Source organism: Centrocercus urophasianus, unplaced genomic scaffold (assembly GCF_019232065.1).
Source record: "Centrocercus urophasianus isolate 14NV4802_14NV808 unplaced genomic scaffold, USGS_Curo_1.0 seq_15, whole genome shotgun sequence".
In the NCBI taxonomy this organism is placed as follows: Eukaryota; Metazoa; Chordata; class Aves; order Galliformes; family Phasianidae; genus Centrocercus; species Centrocercus urophasianus.
The window spans coordinates 14,094,625-14,113,049 of record NW_024884697.1 but is presented as its reverse complement, the minus strand read 5'-3'; the positions used below and the strand labels follow the sequence as shown (position 1 = coordinate 14,113,049).

Sequence of the window (18,425 nt, the reverse complement as noted above, 5' to 3'; positions counted from 1 at the left end):
TCTCTTGAGGTCCCTTCCAACCCGTGATTCTGTGATCCCCGTGCAACATTCAGTTGGCAAGCATCAGTGGAGCGTGAGACCTAACTAAAAAGATTGGGTCAGTTCGGGTGGGGACATTTGCCCGTGTCAGTTTAACCCTAACCCTGCATGATCACTTCTTCCCACTAACAGAGGCAGTAATGAAACTTCAATTTGAACCACCAGGGAGCTGTGATCGTGGCTCTGGACTCCTCACCGTGGGGCTGAGCCTCCGACTTCGCCGGGATCACTGCATGGCCCGAGGACGAGGGTGGTGGTGCCTGGCAGAGCACCGGTGCTCGCATTGGGAACACGGTGCCGGCTGCATCCGCCGTGGGGCTGCTGTGGGGTAACAACAACACCAACCCGTGCCAAAACGCATGGAACGGCCGCAGGGCTGCCCGGAACGGCTGGGTACCTCCTCACAGTGCGGACAGTGCCGCAGGGGCTGCACATCTATTGGGGAGAAGCGAGGGAAAACAAGCTACCGCCGCAGTCCTACAGCGAGTCAGCCCGCCAGGCTCCAGGCAGGCACCCCAGGTGGCTCTCATCAACTTTTCTCCGGCCGCAGTGTGACCCATCGGCCCGCTGCACTCTGCGGAGGAATGTCCCAACAAGTGTCCTTTAGTTTCTATGCCAGCATCTCTGTCCACCCCCGATGGGCGTGTCGTCTCCAGAAAAAAAACAACACACCCTTTATATATATATTTATATATATATATAAAGTGTAGATACTTTTATATATTTTGTATGGTGATGCGAAAGAAAAAGCTCTTTTGTATATTTTACATTTATACTGATCTTCTTAATTTGATAACAGGAAATCAGTTAAAAGAGTTTTGATATTTTTTATATAAATGTTGCACAGTTTTACTTGAATTCGGCGTTCAATAAAGTAACAGAGGTTTGCATGGAAGCCAGCCTGCCATGCAATGCAGAGTAACACAGTACAGGTAACTCCTAAATCCATGCATACAGTAAGTTTTGTTGACAGGTTTTGGACCACTGTAAGGACACAGCATCTTTCTTTGTAACCTCTTCTACAAGTGACAAAATATGCTTTGTGTTTTTTCCACTGTTTGGTGTTTTGGCCTCTTCTCTCAGTGCACTGAAATGTTTGGAAACTGCACTTCAGGACTAAAAACAAGTTGTATCTTAGTCTTAAGGTTTCAACGCCGTCTTTGTATGGCACAACTCAGATCAGCATTGCCATTAGCAAGAATAAAAAAGCAAGTGGTGTAAGTGAGAGGGGTTGCTCTGAATCTGCTGGTGTGGCTCAGGGACCTCGGGGAGAGGGTTCCCCTCCCAGGTTGTACACGAGTGGCATTCTGCGTTGCAGCCATGGCGCTGCTGATTCCTGTCTCCCTGCAGTCAGCACGCTGCTGATTGGAGCAGAAACACAGGGCTGGAAGGATGGCCAGGCCTCACTTCCCAGCTGCTGGGCACATCCCTGCCCTTCCCAGTGTGTCCAAAGGCGCATGGAAGGATTAAGGTTCTGTGGGCAGTGGTACGGCCGTGAGCTGCTGCCTGCCACCAGGGCTCCTGGGGCTCCTCACATCCCATGCAGCCCTGTGGGAACGCATCAGCTTTCTTTTGCACCGTGGGAAAGGGGAGATGCAGAAATGTGGGAATGCAGGGGGGGAAGAAAAGAGAAATAAAGTATGTGTCGGTCTCAGTTTTGGTATATTCCCGTGCATTTTTGAATGCATTTTGGAGGCAGTTGGAAGGCGAGGAAGGATATTCTTCCTCTACAAGTGATGCAATGTGCTGTGTGAAATTCTCTGGCTGAGGGAAAACCATTTTGAATGTTTCGGGTGTCTGACACTTGGCCATGTGCTCAGGCACTGTGCGGAGCCTGTGGGAGTCGTTTCCTATCTGTGTATGTATATTTTGTCCCAGTGAGATGTAGGTAGTCTTATTTTGATCAGAACTGTTGCAGTAAAGGAGGGTCAGTTGTATTAATGACAAAAAAAAAAAAAAAAAAATTAAAACCTATTTTTATGACTTTTTAAAAGCTTTATGGCAGATTAGACACTGGAGGTTGTTTGTTGTTTTTTTTAACAAATGTATATTTATTAATGTGCAGAACACTGGAATTGCAGCAGAGACGAAAGGAGAATTTACAATAAATTAAGATTTTTTTTGGACTTGTGTTCCATCTCTGGAGTTTATTTTCAGTGCTGTTCTGGAAGAGCCTTCCCAGCCCTGCCTGGGATGCCTTCATTTCACCAGGAGGCTGAAGTTCGGGATGAATCTGGGCATGGCAGCTTCTGTTTTGCAGTTGGGCTCTGATCTCCTCAGAACTGTATCCATTGCTCCTGCAGGATTTGCATGGAAGAAACCCCAGGTATTGCGCTGAGAGCCACCCAGGCCCAACACAGCCTCCTACCATGGAGGGGACGCTGCCTCCAGCCCCACAGTGGGGCTGACCCCAAGGCTGCAATCAGACTTCTTGACTTTCTGACTTCTTCTGACTTTCTTGGCTCCACTCTTGGCTTTCTTGAGACAACGAGCGCTAAGCTGTGCTCTTGCTCACGCTGTACTTCTCAGGCTGTTGTGCAAGTCTTCATTAAATATCTCGTGAGGCACAGCAGGGACCTGCAAGGATTTGGCAGCACTCTGGAAATGAAGTTTTTCCCAGTATCACCTGGCCAGCTTTTCTGTAAATGTTGCTAAACATTAGGCAATGAACTGTCAGGATGCAAGGTGAGGGTGTGAGAGCTTCACTGCTGTAATGATTTAGGGGCAGAATCAAAGGTGGGGAGCTTCGATTTGCAAACCTCTCTGCCAAAACTTGCCACTAAACAAATGCAATCAATGAGCCCAAAGGGATTTTTTTTTTAATGTTAATGTATAAGTTCATTTTTGCTGGAACAATAATACTTGTATCTGTTCTCATTTATACAGTCCCCATTTCCATGGAAAAGCATGGCTAAGACCTAGGCTTTCACATGAGCTCTATGGGGCAGAGCAGTGCATGGTCCTGTCCCAGCACCCACCACCAGCAGATGTTCAGGAACAGAATCAGCACAACAGCGTTGCACAGCAAGGTGGTCCTGAGCCCAGCAAGTTCAGGAGTTCCCCAATGGGAGATGTTGTCCCTACCAGCACATTTTTTCACTCCAATCATTTCTCCCATTGCTTTTGCACCCAAGTACACATCTGGTATGCAGTGGGTTGTAGACATGAGCAGTAAGAAGAGATTCCTGCTTGTATTCTGCCTTCCTTTTTGCCCTCTCCCACTTCTTCCCAGCACTAAATGCATCCTTCTTGCAGGTGGCAGTGGGAGAGGAAAGACATCAGGGCCGCCTGCAGAATGCACGATGCAGGCCAGCCAGCAGTCAGAAAATGAGATTTGATTTAAGCAAATAGAAGGAAGTATTTCCAGCAGAGATGGACCAGCAGCAGTGACTTGGCACAGGGAGGCTGAAGTAACCCAAGAGATCACACAGCTCAGCCCCCTCCGCAACCCAGAACCAAACGTGCTTTGGGATTTATCCAATGTGCTCCTAAAAATCCTAGATTCCTTTCCAGTGTATTTGCCAACCGCCTGCAGGGCCGGGACCTGCCTGGGCGACGTGTGGGCCCCACAGCCCTTCTGCCATACTGCCTGGCCTCTACCCTTCCTGTTGGCACCTTTAAAAGTTCACTTCTCCTCCCTGTGAGCAACAATTCACACTGCTGTCATTTTTCATATCCGCCTCTTGGTTTTGGATCCATTCTCCAATTTCTCAAACTCATTTGGATGTTACTCCTGTCCATGAAGATGCCTGGAGTCCTTTGGCAACATCTGCAGATCTTACGAGCTCCCTTTTATTTCGTCATCCAGGCTATGAATGAAATTACCAAATAAAACAAAGCCCAAGAGAGATTCTATAAAACATCTGTGCTTGCCCAGAGAGTTCTGGACAAAACCTCATAGTGGAGAGCATCAGCCTGCGCCGATTGCAGTGTTGGGCAGTGCCAAAAGCTCTGCTTGAAGACATGTCCCATCTGATGCTGCTCCTTTACCCAGCGTGTCAGCACTGTGTTAAAGGACAAAATGAGATGTGAGATGTGTGTGCTGCAAATCATAGAATCACAGAACCATTAAGGCTAGAAAAGACCACTAAATCCTCTATTCCAATCATCAGCCCATTCCCACCAGTACTGCCCACTAACAATGTCACTCAGTGCCACCTCTCCATGGTTCTTCAACACCTCCATGACAGTGACTGCACCACCTCCCTGGGCAGCCTGTGCTACTGCCTCACAACTTTTATATGTCTCTATATACTTGCACATTTGTTAGATATCAACGTGTTCAAGAGGACAGTGTGTGAAGCCCCGAGCAGCTCTAACTGTGCCTCTTTTCATGCAGGAGAGGCATAGCAAGGAGCAGCTCTGAGGCCACGTGCTGTGGGTGGGGGCTGCAGCACTCCCTCGGCACAGGAGGGCTCTCACACAGGAGCAAGCACCCTGAAGGGACAGAGAGATTGAGAGTGCTCTTCAGTCACAACAGCTGCACTTCCAATATGTGCTCCTCAGATCCTCACATTCCTTTAAAAAAAAAAAAACACAAACAAAAAAACCTACAGCAACAATGTCATTAGTTATAAATGCAGCTCCCAAAAGTTTTAAGAGGGAGAGGAAAACCCGGCTCTCAGGGACATTCCCACCCAGTTCCACTCCACACAGTCCCACAGGAGGCAGCCACAGCTGTGTTTGGGGGAAGCTCAGCCACAAGGTTCCAGGCCAGGCACTAAATCAACCCTGAGCAGCACACGTTCACTTTCTGAGAACAATCCATACATTTCATTACATATTTCAATTCACTGAAGAAACCTTGGATGGTTAACCCCTTCGTTTCCAGCTGCACAGAGGAGGATGGACAGGCTGGGGAGCTGGGTGGAGAGGAACCTGGTGAGGTTAAACAAGAGTAAGTGTAGAACGCTGCAGCTGGGGAGGAATAACCAGATGCGGTGTGCTGGTGGACAACATGTTGGCCATGAGCCGGCAGTGTGCCCCTGTGGCCAAGAAGGCCAACGGGATCCTGGCCTGCATTGAAAAGAGCGTGGCCAGCAGGTTGAGGGAAGTTCTCCTCTCCTGCACATGCGGTCAGACCACACGTGGAGCACTGCACCCAGCTCTGGGCTCCCCAGTGCAAGAAAGACAGGGAACTGCTGGAGAGAGCCAAGTGGGGGGTCTGAGAGATGACTGGGGCCCTGGAGCATCTTCCTCGTGAGGCAGGTTGAGAGACCAGGGGCTGTTGAGCTGGAGAAGAGAAAGAGGAAGAGTCATGAATATGATCAGAGGGCCAAAGTACCTCTCCTATGAAGACAGACTGAGGGAGTAAGACTTGTTTGGCTTGCAGAAGAGGCAGCTCCCGTGAGACCTCTTTGTGTCCTTCCAATAGTTATGAGAAGCTTATGAACAGGAAGGAAGTCAACTTTTTACACAGTCTGATAGCAATAGGACATGGGAGAATGGATTTAAACTAAAAGAAGGGCGATTTAAGTTAGATGTTAGGAGGAAACTCTATGCTCAGAGGGCAGTGAGGCACCGACACAGCTGCCCAGAGGTTGTGGAGTCTCCTTCTCTGGAGGTATTCAAGACCTGTCTGGGTGCCTACCTGTGCAACCTATTGATGGGAGCCTCCTTTAGCAAGAGGGTTGGACATGATGATCTCTAGAAGTCCCTTCCAAGCTCTACAATTCTATGATTCTGTGAATCTGCCCCATGAGCAATGCTCAGCCCCTGGGCTCAATAAGGAGCAAACCCGCATGGGACCAGTGTAGGCTATTGCTTTTTGTTCTATGGTACTGGTAGTTCAAATGGAAGCCACATGCAAGATCTTTCAGATTTGAAATACTTCAATTTCACAGCCTCATTACATGCAGCAAATCCTCCAGCACAGCTCCCCTGCCCCTCAGCTCTGGCTGGCATGACACAGCCTGCAGAGCCTTTCATGCACCCCTAGGGAGGAGTGATGGATATAAATGTGTGTACTCTCCAAAAGCTCCCGCCTTAAGTAACTGGATTAAAATAAAACCTGCAGTTAATCCAGCACCTCAGCATATCTAGTTATAGCACGTTGCTGTCATTTTTCTCTCCATAATTCATCCTTCTTTGGTGCATGTGATTTCATGCAGCTCCTCACCCAGCATCTACAGCATAACTGGAGAGCTCCAGGACAGGGCAGCCCTATCAGATCGCTCTTAACAAAATATTGGGATGCAAGTAGGTTTCCTGTGGCTTTTCCCCATGGCACTGGTGCCCTGCAATTGTAAGGCTGATGTTTTCCTGGGAGCTCCCTCCAAAGCTGGTGCTACTGCATGGAAGGGTGCCATGGAGTTACCAAGTCCAGCACCAGGCAGTCCGTGGGCACATTTTATCTCTGCAGGCAGCATCTGATTCAGGGCCACCTCTCTGAGTATGTCGGTGTTCTAGGGACTTAATATTTCCCAAGTGAGTTTGAAGCCCTTTGGTATTGAAGAAATAAATCTGTGTGCTGTAAAGCTATCCAGAATGCCCATAATATTTTCCATTCTCAAGTTTACTGGGCGGCGTTGTACAGTTAGTAACACAAAGGCATATGAAAAGAGGAAGGAAAAAACATCCTGGAGATTGAGCAGACCAAACCCAGAGGCCGGCGTTCATCACACCCCCACACCCAAAGCAGTGTGACAACGCAGGGTTTGCTTTCAAAAATGCCATCTCTACATCAGCCTCTGGGGAGTGAGATGCAGTCTGAGTGGCTGTGGAGGCAAGCGACCCATGGACCCATGTGGCTCCTTGACCACAGGAGGGGGGCGCTGGGGAGGGCTGTGTCACCAGCAGCCACAGCACGAGGGCAGCAGCCTGGGACGTGGCAGAGCTGGTGAGAACAACGTGATCTGCCTGAACCTGCAGTTGGATCACATGTTTGCCAGAGGTGTCTACCAAGCTCTGCCATCTCGGGAATTGGAAAGAAAGTGAATTCTGAAGACACAGAAATGGCTGTGTCCCTTTTCTTGTACTTGCACAGCTACCTCTACCAACAGCACATCTGAATGCAATATCAGATGATGCAATAAGAGAGACCACTGTAGCATTACACAAAGCATTTGTGAAGATTTTAATTGGGACATTCACAGGAAAAATCAGATGAGGAAAACATCATTAACACCTCAGTAGTTAATACCACATTTTGCAAAGACCAAAGTTTCAGGAGAGACAAGAGAAACACTGGGAACATACATCATTGAGACCAAGACCCATAACACAACCAAGCACAAACCAAGAGCTGACACGAGGCATTAAATATTCACCATTACCCTGCACGTGGATATGTCCTCTGAACACAGACTTTTAAACTGAATTGATTGCAGCACCAGTGAAAAACGATGGCTTTTCTCCCCAGATCTACAGTAATGTCAAATAAATATAAAAGATTTTAACAGTCTAGATTTTTTCTATATTGTATATATTCTATGTTCTATTTTTTCTATATGAATTGTGCTTAACTTCACCAGACCAGCAGGTGGACAATGATCAGTGCCTTCTTCCCATCCTCCCCCCCACTCCACAGACACACTTTGGAGAAAAGAGACTATTTTAATCTGTTCTGACAAAAAGGGATAAAAGAAATTCTTAGAAGATGCTTAGACAACAGAAGAGGAGAGAATGCTACATGTAATCCAAGCCTTCAAATCAGCTGAAAAGATCTATTCATGTCAGAGCTTTACTACTGCCCAAATTGGATGCAGTTTCAAAATTCTACACCCACTTAATAAGTCTTGCTCCTCCATAGCTGTGCTTTAATGAGTTATTTTCTGTGTGGAAATACAGGACCTTATTTTTGTGGGCTTGCTGTAATAAAGCTTTGTTGAAAGCACAGAGTGTCCTCAAAATGCACTCAGTTCTTAATGCAAATAACTTGGAAAGGGGCATTTGGTTCTTCCTAATGCCACTCCTTTTGACACACGGCATGATCTGAGATTGAACTCTTATCTGGTCTACATAAGATAGCTGTATAAGAAGGAAACATGTATGAATTTTTGCATTTTTCTGAAGCATGACAGTGTAGGCTTTTTTCCAGCATTTAACAAAAAATTGGGTGAAAGATGGAAATACCATGACTGTTTTCAAGCTCCTAGATTTGTAATTCTGAGTAACAAACATTTCAAAGCACTGCTTAGTACAGTTTCAGAATCTAGAACATTTTTTATAAAACTATATCTAATTAAAAATAAATACCCGTTGCTCAGCGTTCAGACAAAATGCTGGGCTTAAACACCTTTCATTCCTTCCCCAGAGTTTGATGCACGTGCATACATCTACTGTAGGAACAACGTGTACTTTTCCTGGAAACAGCTACCTTCAGGTAAGTAAAAGATATTTCACTTCTGCATAAAATACAAGGTTATGATTTCACACCTTATTCTTTTTATATGTGCAACTTCTGTTATAAAACAACTCTAAGACATTCTCTTGTATGTATCAGCACAAATATCATCACACACTTCAATAACCTTGTGCCAAGTTCGCTTTTGCTCCAAAGCTGTTGTGTGCTAACAGCAAAGCTGGGACCAGACATTCAACCTTCAGAGTATTCAGATCCACAAAGAAGATGTTTACCATTGTTTTTTTTACTGTCAGGCAGCAAATTATCCAAATGTCCTTCAATGAACAAAGCCAATTGCTATGTTGCTGGTTCGACCTTGTCAATATCTTCCTTCTTGGTACCCTCCTCTCGGTTTCTGCCCTGCTGCATGGTGAACACCGATGGGCCCAGCCTCAGGATCTTCCCACTGCCCAGGCACTCATCACCCTTGTAGAACACAGCAAACTAGGAGATGAACACAGGCAGAGCCTTTTCACACAGCAAGCAATGCAGGCTGCACGAGAGCTGTTGGACAGGGAGTGCATACATCTGCACCTGCTCTAAGCAGGCACTCCGTGGTTCCTCACTCCCACCCTCCACCCCGGTGGGACTCTTCTCAGCTCAGCTCACTTCCCTTATCCTCACCCCTCTGTTACAAACCTCTTGCTTCTCCATGTACCCCAGAGGCCCCAGTTTTGGGGTGGGAGAGGCTATGCATTAAACGTCTGAGAGCCTCTAGTTTACAATGCATTGCGGTGTACCCTTATATTAACACTCATCCTGATGAATCTCAGAATGACTTTTCATCTACATCACTCTTGGAGCGGGTCCTGAGGAGGGCCATAAGATATCAGAGGGCTGGAGCACCTCTTCTATGAAGAAAGGGTGAGGGAACTGGGCTTGTTTAGCTCGGAGGAGGCTCCATGGAGACCTCATTGTGGGCTTCCAGTTGAAAGGAGCATATAAACAGGAGGGGCAATGGCTATTTATGAGGGTGGACAGTGGTAGAACAAAGCAGAATGGTTTTAAATTGAGACAGGGGAGGTTTAGGTGTTAGATATTAGGAGGAAGCTTTTCACACCGAGGGTGGTGACGCACTGGAACAGGCTGCCCAAGGAGGCTGTGGATGCCCCATCCCTGGAGGCATTCAAGGCCAGGCTGGATGTGGCTCTGGGCAGCCTGGTCTGCTGGTTGGCGACCCTGCACACAGCAGGGGGTTGAAACTGGATGATCACTGTGGTCCTTTTCAACCCAGGCCATTCTAGGATTTTGAGAGGCACCACTGCCCATTACCCCTTCTCATTGCTGTTCTGGGAGAATGCAACGTGCTGAATGCAGATCCTCGCTAAATGAATTTGAACATTAAAACTACATTATGCAGCCAATTACCAAACTAATGACTTTTATAATCTGTTTCTTGAGGACAGGAATAGATACCTTTTCCACATATATAACTGATAACCAGAGACTGTTCAGTATGTTTCTGAAATTGATAAGTCAGCCTCTCATGATACATGGATAACAACAGACTTAAAACTGCAAAAAAAAAACTCTTCATAGAATAGAGGATGAATAGCCAGAATGGGATTAACTGCTCTCACATGGTATTTTCATATGAAAATTATTTTGTTCCAGCTATTAACAGCACTGCTGTTTTACCAATCACTCTATTTTACCTTAAAACCCCCAAAGTAAAAAAAATCACTTCCAACAACTTACCTGTCCAGGAGTGAGAGCTCTTGCTGGCTTCACCAGTGTCACCCACACGCTCCCATCTTGGTTTAGCGTCAGCACGCAGGGCACTGAGGGAGAAAATCCAAACACCTGCCACTCAGTTCTTAGGTTCCCACAAAAACTTCCATCACTGAGTTAAACAGATCTAAGTCAAAACAACGCTACTGCAAAGAACTGTTTCACAAGGATCCAAAATATTTCAGCTATATCTGCAAAACAACACTGATCACACTACCACCATTTCACCAGCAAAACAAAATAAGAGAAAACAAACCAAAGTTTGATTACCCAGTGCCATCTGGTGCCGAAACCTGAAATGACACTCCATCATTTTATCTCTAACGAGCTCTGCAGGTGGCTCCTCTGCTATCCAATGCACTCGATTTGTCCTCAGTAAGTCTCTGTACAAAGCAGGGTGATCCGTTGATGGTGCCTTGAAATACAACATTCATTTCGTGGTGAGGTTATTTTTACCAAAGAACTTACAACCATTGAGATATAAAGCATGAAATACAGAAGCAGCATCAAGCCATAACAAAATAAAGGCAAAATAAGCAAGAAAACAAGCACTAATAGCACTTAATCAGCTTCCAGGTGGAAGCCTTAATATGCTAAAGTAAACCTTATACACCCCTGGGCTGTCTCACTTCTTCTCTGTTGCCTCCAACCAATCACATTTCTGCCTTCTTTGGGCTCAGTTTGGATGTCTACTGCGCTCCCTATACCACTTCAGGAAGCTGCTACCTCGCTGCCCTTCAAATTCTCATTAAAAAACAATCCCTGTTTGGGCCCATTATGGCAAACAAAACCAGGAGAACAAAAGTTACAAACTATTTTTGAATATACTTACATTAAATGACTGATTTAAAACATCACCTTCCTATCTGAGCTAGCTTATTTTATGGCACTATCTCCTGTTACTACACTGTGGTGTAGACATGTAGATTTCCAGCTATTTTTCCAGCTATATTTGTCAAAAATAATAATCCTCCAGACAATTTATATTTACAATGTAGGCTATACTATCACTCAAATATTCAGTATCTCATTTCTGGAGACGGACTACCCTCAGAACTGGGAGATTACATTTGTTTTCCCCCAGGCACATAAACAAATAGCAACACACCACTCTAATCTCATCGGTATCAGAGTTAGAATAATAGCTTTCACAACAGCAGCAAGAACACTAACAAAGCAGGCGAGCTGCAGAACTCCATCCATCTCCTAAGATAGTCATTAGGACATCAACAATTCGCAGCATTATATTCTGCCTCAGCTTTCAAGATGATGAAGCTGTATTCACGGCTGCTACTTCCTTCACTGGAAAAAGAAAATAGCAAAACACAGTAAACCAAAAGAATACACATTTTGTGCACTGTGCCATGACAATACAACAAACTCTTATGCGTTAGGGGGAAAAAAAGAGAACTCCGCAGACTGGCTGATTCATTTCAGCATTTGCCATTTGTTTGGAAAAATCTCACTGCCAAAACCTGAAACAATTCTCTGCTCACCAAAAGCCAGTTTGGACAAGATGCCCCAAAGCTGTGCACGCTGCGCTAGCTGCTGCTTGTCTCCCCCAGCAGGAAAGCCAAGAACTCTGCCCAAGTGAGGATCGCATTCCGCACAGCAGAAGTCATGGAATGCTTGTGTCAGTCATTAACAGCAGTGTTAATTAACTCACCACAAAGATATCTCCAGTGCTGACATCTTTATCTACAACGAACCACGCATCCTGCTGGCCTGCCAGTCTTGCCCTCTGGCCTATTGTGTACAGGAACCAACCTAAAGGAATATGCAAACGTAATGCTGTTAGCATCCTTTAATATTTACTTTAAAAACAACAACAAAACCCAACATATATTAGAAGTGTTTCCCCAAAGATTTATCACTAAACAAGGAATAATAACAACCCAAATCACCTTAGACAAGTGTGCCAATTACAAATTAAGCCAGCATCTACTTGAACGCTCGCATCCCGAAGCACGTGATTTCACACTTTGCTGTTTCTATTGTGGTATTCTGAAGGGTTGTCAATGACAGTTTTCTATTTCTGTTACACTTGGTGGTTTTGCCATCACTCAGCCTTACCAGCTCCCCCTGCTATTTTCTGTCCCAGGAGAACATCCTACTTCCATATGCAGCCTGGGACAGGAGCTCAGTTCTGGCAGCCAGAACCACAAAGTGAGCAAAGTGCACCAAAGCAGCTGCACAGCAGGACTGTGCTGTCCTTGCTCACTGCAGGGAGTTGAACTACACTGCCTTCACAGGTCCCCTTCAGCTCCAAGGATTCTATAATTCTATGATATTACCAAATGTGGACAATACATCACTGAGGTGCAGATTTTTTCTGCAAAATTTAGATACTAAAGAATTTGGAACTGAAGCGCTCTCATTTCAAAAGAATTATGAGCAAAATTGCCTCTTGGTATTAAATTAACAGTCACTGAGTACCAACAGAGTAATTCTAATAGAATTATCATCTACTATATTGCAACATAGAACTACATTAAATACTCAGTTGCAGTACAAGGCTCTACGTGCTGTGCAATGCCAGTTTTCCACGAGTTGTTAGAGTATTCCAATTGGAAAAAGTCTGCAGACTGGTTTGGAATTCCCCAGGATTTGTCCCTCTAACCATGAGCAATATTGCTCCATTTATCTAAAAGCAGTTATTAGGGTGTCAGCCCATTACCTTTGTGTGTTCCCATCACCTTCTTATCTTCAACAGAAACAAAGTTACCTGGCTGAGGTTCTAAATACTGCCAAAGAGGAAGAGATTTAAGTCATAAGAAGGCTCCAAAAAACCCTCAAAAGCTCTGCTACTACATTCTCCTAGACTCAGAAAAATGGCTTTCCAACACGTATCTCTACCAGCACAGTTCACTGCCTCTTTGCTGATGCTGCTTGAGGGAAAAAAGCAGGAGGGGAGTCCCTAGCAGCAGTGACCGCTTGTGCTTCACTCCCCCCGTGCTCATTTATGTCATGCAATAGCAGGGTTCAGCCATCTGCCCCTCTCATATCCCAGCCACCCATTGGAGCCTGCCTGTGACTTGATGCTACAGACTGCACACAGGTGGAGGAGCAAGCTGCCTGGAACAGGCTGTTGGCTTCAGCTTCTCAGGAATTCAGAGGGAGGTGGGCCATCACTCCTGAGCAGCAGACAGGAGCTGTTTGAGATGCTGCCACAGACAGAAGAACATAACATGGAGATGACCATAGAGCTAACGTTACTCACCTCAAGCAGGAATTTTTCAAAGTTTCTTTCACCAATAAAGCAGACTCCCATGCTCTGAAAAAGAAATGTGGAACTGAATCCATGTAAAAGCAGAGAAATACGTTGAAAAAAATATCTATTGCTTATCTGTGCCAGATGGATTTTTTTCCTTAGGCACTGAAAACTATCAGGGGATCCCATGAAACGAACAAATCCACAACATCTCCAGCATATGGAAACTACCAGTACACAGCATCAGTGAGAGCCATGAGCACAAAAGAGAAACAAATACTGAACATATGTTCAGTAAAGACATGCATTAACACTGGTGATCATACTGTGTGTAGATTACAGTCAGAAGTCTCTTTTCAGATTAACATACAAAACACACATTATATAGTCACAGACTTGTCAAGAAGAAAAGCTTCCACAGACAACCAGGCCTTCCTTTTCCTTACAGTTACTTTCTACATTCTTCAGATAAAACATTCACAGTGGATGAATACATTTAAGGCAATCAAGGCTGTATCAGCATACAACTGCTGGCTGCATTGTGCTTTCTAGGATTAAATCATGAAATGTTCTTAGTCAGGGATGCAGAACTTCCCTTGAAAAAACAAACTGTAGAAAAACAGCACAACCCAGTTATGTGAAAACATATTCAAACCTACTGACAGAGATGAAATCTTTGAAAGCTATGGAGAGTAAAGACCAAGGCTTCTCATCTGCTGTAACAAAGAATGTTTTCCTTACAGCTTCCTATCACATTCGTGTTCATCTTGGCTCTTCTGAGATGTAGTGGCCCATAAATTATCTGCAAACTACAATACAGAACTAACCAGGAACACATAAAATGCCTGAAAGCAGGCAGACAATGATGAAAACAGTTCCCAACCTATTCTATTGTTGTTCATGGAAACAGCTGATTTGTCAGAGATTAAGGTTCAAAAAGATCAGAAAGTCCATTTTAGAGAGAAATAGAAATCAAAAAAGTTTAAGTGTTACCATGCCTCTTTTTTCTTTAGCACATGATGAAGGCCATGTTCTGATGCTATCTTCCTTACGAAGCTTTTTGTTAAATCCCCTAAAGGGAAAATGGTTTTCCTCAAAGCATCCTGTGAGATCTGACTCAGAAAGAAGGTCTGGTCTTTGAAGAGGTCAGCTCCTTGAAGGAGTTTTACAGCTGCAAAGTATAAAACACAAAACAATCAACATAACTGCTGCCTTTAATGGTCAAACTTCCTTCAGCATTTTGTTCAATAACCAACATTTCAGTTTTACTACTTCCAAACACAAGCAAAAGACAGCATTTGGGCAAGGTGTACAAAATCTAATTGAGAACGTTTATTTTCTCACCACTGAAAAGGTACAGAAATATTCTGATTTTGTAGAAATTCATACATTGCCCCATCTATATTCTACTGGAAGTTTCACTGCCAAGACCATTAATGCTATAAAAGATGAAGACAACGTTCACATTTCATTTGAAAGACAGAACCAGTATTTAAACATTCTAGAGCACACTGTTAATTAAAAACATATTTTCCACTGAACTTACATTGCCATACATCAGTGACTTAAACAATCAGCAGTTATTCCCACTGGACGATCTCAGGAGAGATGTGAAAGCCAAGGAAGCATTAACATGCCAACATTACTGGGACAACTTTGCAAGAGTGGTAGCTTGCAAGTTTCTTTCCCTTTGGGTATACTGCATTTCCCATTTATACCAGAGTTTCATCTGAGTCACCTTATTACACTGTGGCCCACAGCAGTTATTGGCCAGGTAGCATCCAACCTGCAATAGTGCCATGCAGAGCCATACCCAAGCAGCAGTAACTAAGCCAGCTCACGTACTGACATAACAGAACTGCCATGCTGCAGGTGGAAACTTCTGATCACATATGGCCACAGGGCAGGCTATAAGAGTGAAGAGCAAAGCCTGCTGCTGCTATATTCCCTTGGCTGATCTCAGCATCACAGTCTTAGAAATGCCTGCATATGCTGCGCTCACACCTCCCAGCTGCAGTGCAGGCAGAACCTTACTCTGCCTTCCAGAGGGGAATAGAGAAGTAAGGTGCAACAGCAGAATTATGGAGTGAAAAACTGTTGTGTTTTTTTCCCCTGCAAAATAATATATGATCCATATAAAGCTATATAAAACTATGTTGTTAATTTTCATGTTTCAAAGGTCTTAAATCTAAAGCAGAACAAACATATCAAATAATTTTTACAGGACCCACTGAAGTACTCAACAATAATTTCTTCAAATACTTCCCCAGGACACAGAAGACAGCCCCATCTCCTTAAGTTGAAGAAGACAGCCCTTCCAGAATGTTGATTACTTCTGAATTAATTATTTTCACCCCTCTGCACCTGTATCAGCAAATGTACTACTTGACTGTCAGTGTAATTTTCAGTAATGCAAATCTCCTGTTTGCCCAATCCACATTCTAGAGACTGGGGTTTAAAGAGTAATCACTGCAACATAAAATACATATAGTTCAAATTTCTTTCAACCCTAGGATGAAATACAATGCTACTTACTGTTTCTAACTTCAAATCGGTTTCTGAAAAGCTCTCGGGGTCTTTTCGTATGTTTCTGTTGGAAAACCTCCTCGTCCTCCAGTGAAGTTCTAGCATAATGCCCAGTAGCAATTGCATCTGCTCCTAGTGAGGTATAAAACAAAACACCACAAAGACACATACTTGAAACTCATCATTTCAAACAGGCTTTTAAACATCTATGAAAAGAAAACAAAATCATGAAGAAAGAAAACCTATGGAGAAGTCTCATACGGCCAGTAATCACACTCCTGCTGTTTAAATAACAGGCTATCTGGTGGCATGCTGAAAGCCATGTTTCTGTACTTCAGGGACCATCCTAAGAATTAGACACAAAGCTGAGGTCAATACGTGTTCCTAAATTAAATCTGCTCCTTACCTATTTATCAGTATTCAAAACTGAATACTTCACAAATATTGAAATGCTGCCACAGAGATGGGTGATTTCTGTACACACGTGAATTCCCATTTTTCCCCTCCGTTCCAAGACTCTGTAGCACTTAAGCATCTCCCCACCACACACTGAAACTGACACACTTGGAAGCGCCTTACCAAGGTTATCCATAGCATAATGGAGAAAGTGGTTGAATTTGATATGCTTGTTACACACTATGTCAGGGTTAGGAGTCCTCCCCAGTTCATACTCCTTCAAGAGGTCACTGTAAAATAAAGATTCACATGTTCATTAACACCAATAAACAGAATAACACTCTTCAAGTCTGGAAGATAAGCAGTGAAAACTTGAGATCCACTCAGGCTAAGCATTTCATGTAAGACTCAAAACATCTGTTAAATTTAAAGATGTAAGAAACAACACTTGGAAGCAGACTTGAAGGCACAGTCAAGCAATCACTCATAATGTTGTCCTCACAACCCTGACTTATCAAACTGCCATTCCTTCAGAGGAGACACCAGGAGACCACAGGAAAAAACAAGGCCTCTAGTAGATCTTCCTACAAAAGGTTGTTTTTGATAAATAATCCTTTAAAAAGAGACTTCAGGTAATAAACTCAAGCTCGTCAATGACAGTAAGGAAAAAGGCTTCTGCAACAAACCAAGTCAAATTTTGCTTGGAAATTGCAAATTGCTTGGAAATGCTGTACTGACAAATGATGAGAAGCAGAAGTCAGTCTCTATGGTCTCTGGTTCATCGATTCACCATCACTTGCAGTCACCTCCCAACCCACAAGAGTTGTAACACCATTATTCCTTCTCTCACACCATGACCACATTCTTCACTGACTGCACAATTCTGTGCTCAACCTGATGTCATTGCAGTGAGATGCAGAGGGCTATTCCTCAGTGTCTTCCAAGACAAAGTAACAACAGCTCTACTTAAAGGCGATTGAAGATCCAGGGAACAACCTTTACATTCTTAAGTTGAATATGAGAGATATTTCATCGTTACACTGATACTACCCCTTTCCTTCTGCCTCCCAAGAAAAGCTCTCAGCTTTTTCCATGCATAACTTCCCTTACAGTGCGACATACTCATGGGAAGAGAAAATCTGAACGTCTTCTTTAGAGATCAGTTCCAAATTGGTTGGAAGCAGGGCTATTTCACGATCACTTTATGGTAAATCAGATATCCAACCTGAACATCCCCTGGCACAACTTGAGGCCTCTCCCTCTCATCAACTGCTAGTTATGTGGGAGCAAAGGCCGACCCCCACCTCCTCACAACCTCCATTCAGGCGGTTATAGAGAGCAATAAGGCCTCCCCTGAGCCTCCTCTTCTCCAGACTGACCCACCCCAGTTCCCTCAGCCGCTCCCCATCACTCCTGTGCTCCACACCCCTCACAGCTCCACTGCCCTTCTCTGGACACACTGCAGGGCCTCCATGTCTGTCTTGTAGTGAGAATCCCACAGCTGAACACAGCCCACGAGGTGCAGCCTCACCAGCACAGACAGCAGGGGAAGGAACGTTTCAGCATGATCTGGCGTTACAGTATGATTAGTACGATACACAGGCACGTATCATACAGCGCTCTGCACAAACTGCACAAAGAAGCAAAGAGGAGCCACGTCCCATTAATTTTTTCTTCTCAGGCTGCAGAAAGGCGAGGGCAGCGTGTGGGAAATACAAGAAATGAGCTGCAACAGATGCCCGGCCCCTCCCGCAGTTCTCGCCCACGTCCCGCAGCACGAACACGGCGGCCGGCAGCCGCCCACCTGAACACCTCGTTCCAATACTCCTTCACGTAGGACACCTGGTGGAACGGGATGCCCAGCTTCTGGCACACGCGGTACGCGTCCTCGCAGTCCCTGTCCACAGAGCAGGCGCCCTGCTCGTCCAGCGGGTCCCAGTTCTTCATGAAGACGCCCGTCACCTGGTACCCTGCCGAAGGAAGGCGAGGCTCGGCGTGAGCAAGGCGCTCCGGCAGAGCGGCGCTCCGGCCCTCTCTCGGCGCACGTTACCCGCGCCCACCCAGCCCCCGCCCGGCCCGCACCTCGGCGCCGCAGCAGCAGCGCGGCCACGGCACTGTCCACGCCGCCCGACACGGCGCAGGCCACGCGCCGCCCCGCCGCCAGCATCGTCGCTCAGC

The 18,425-nt window shown here is 45.2% G+C and overlaps 2 protein-coding genes across 5 annotated transcripts in view; one reads left to right on the top strand and one right to left on the bottom strand.

Moving 5' to 3' along the window:
• The window catches only part of CELSR1 (cadherin EGF LAG seven-pass G-type receptor 1), a 157,452-nt gene extending 155,287 nt beyond the window's left edge, over positions 1–2,165 (top strand). For 3 of the 4 annotated variants that reach the window (XM_042815550.1, XM_042815552.1, XM_042815553.1), the window contains exon 35: positions 172–2,165. In XM_042815550.1, coding sequence (XP_042671484.1) covers positions 172–196 — 25 coding nt within the window. In that variant the 3' untranslated portion in view covers positions 197–2,165. The remainder of the gene's footprint in view (positions 1–171) is intronic. The other variant, XM_042815551.1, reaches the window with a different exon arrangement.
• A 4,920-nt stretch (positions 2,166–7,085) lies between these two features.
• Positions 7,086–18,414, bottom strand: TRMU (tRNA mitochondrial 2-thiouridylase). Its single transcript, XM_042816196.1, has 11 exons — positions 18,330–18,414; positions 18,052–18,217; positions 16,431–16,537; positions 15,861–15,983; positions 14,324–14,496; positions 13,335–13,388; positions 12,792–12,858; positions 11,781–11,881; positions 10,385–10,529; positions 10,082–10,164; positions 7,086–8,827 (listed from the first exon to the last, which is right to left on the bottom strand). The coding sequence occupies exons 1-11, from the start codon at positions 18,412–18,414 to the stop codon at positions 8,681–8,683; spliced, it is 1,251 nt and encodes a 416-aa protein (XP_042672130.1). The 3' UTR covers positions 7,086–8,680.
• Positions 18,415–18,425: the final 11 nt, after the last annotated feature.

What these genes read in the sequence shown, in the direction of transcription:
- TRMU (XM_042816196.1), bottom strand. Translation starts at nt 18,414, where the DNA reads ATGCTGGCGGCGGGGCGGCGCGTGGCCTGCGCCGTGTCGGGCGGCGTG. An exon ending in GCTGCTGCTGCGGCGCCGAG is followed by an intron (nt 18,218 to 18,329) that starts GTGCGGGCCGGG and finishes TTCCTTCGGCAG; the next exon opens with GGTACCAGGTGACGGGCGTC. An exon ending in GCACTGGAGATATCTTTGTG is followed by an intron (nt 10,530 to 11,780) that starts GTGAGTTAATTA and finishes TTGTATTTCAAG; the next exon opens with GCACCATCAACGGATCACCC.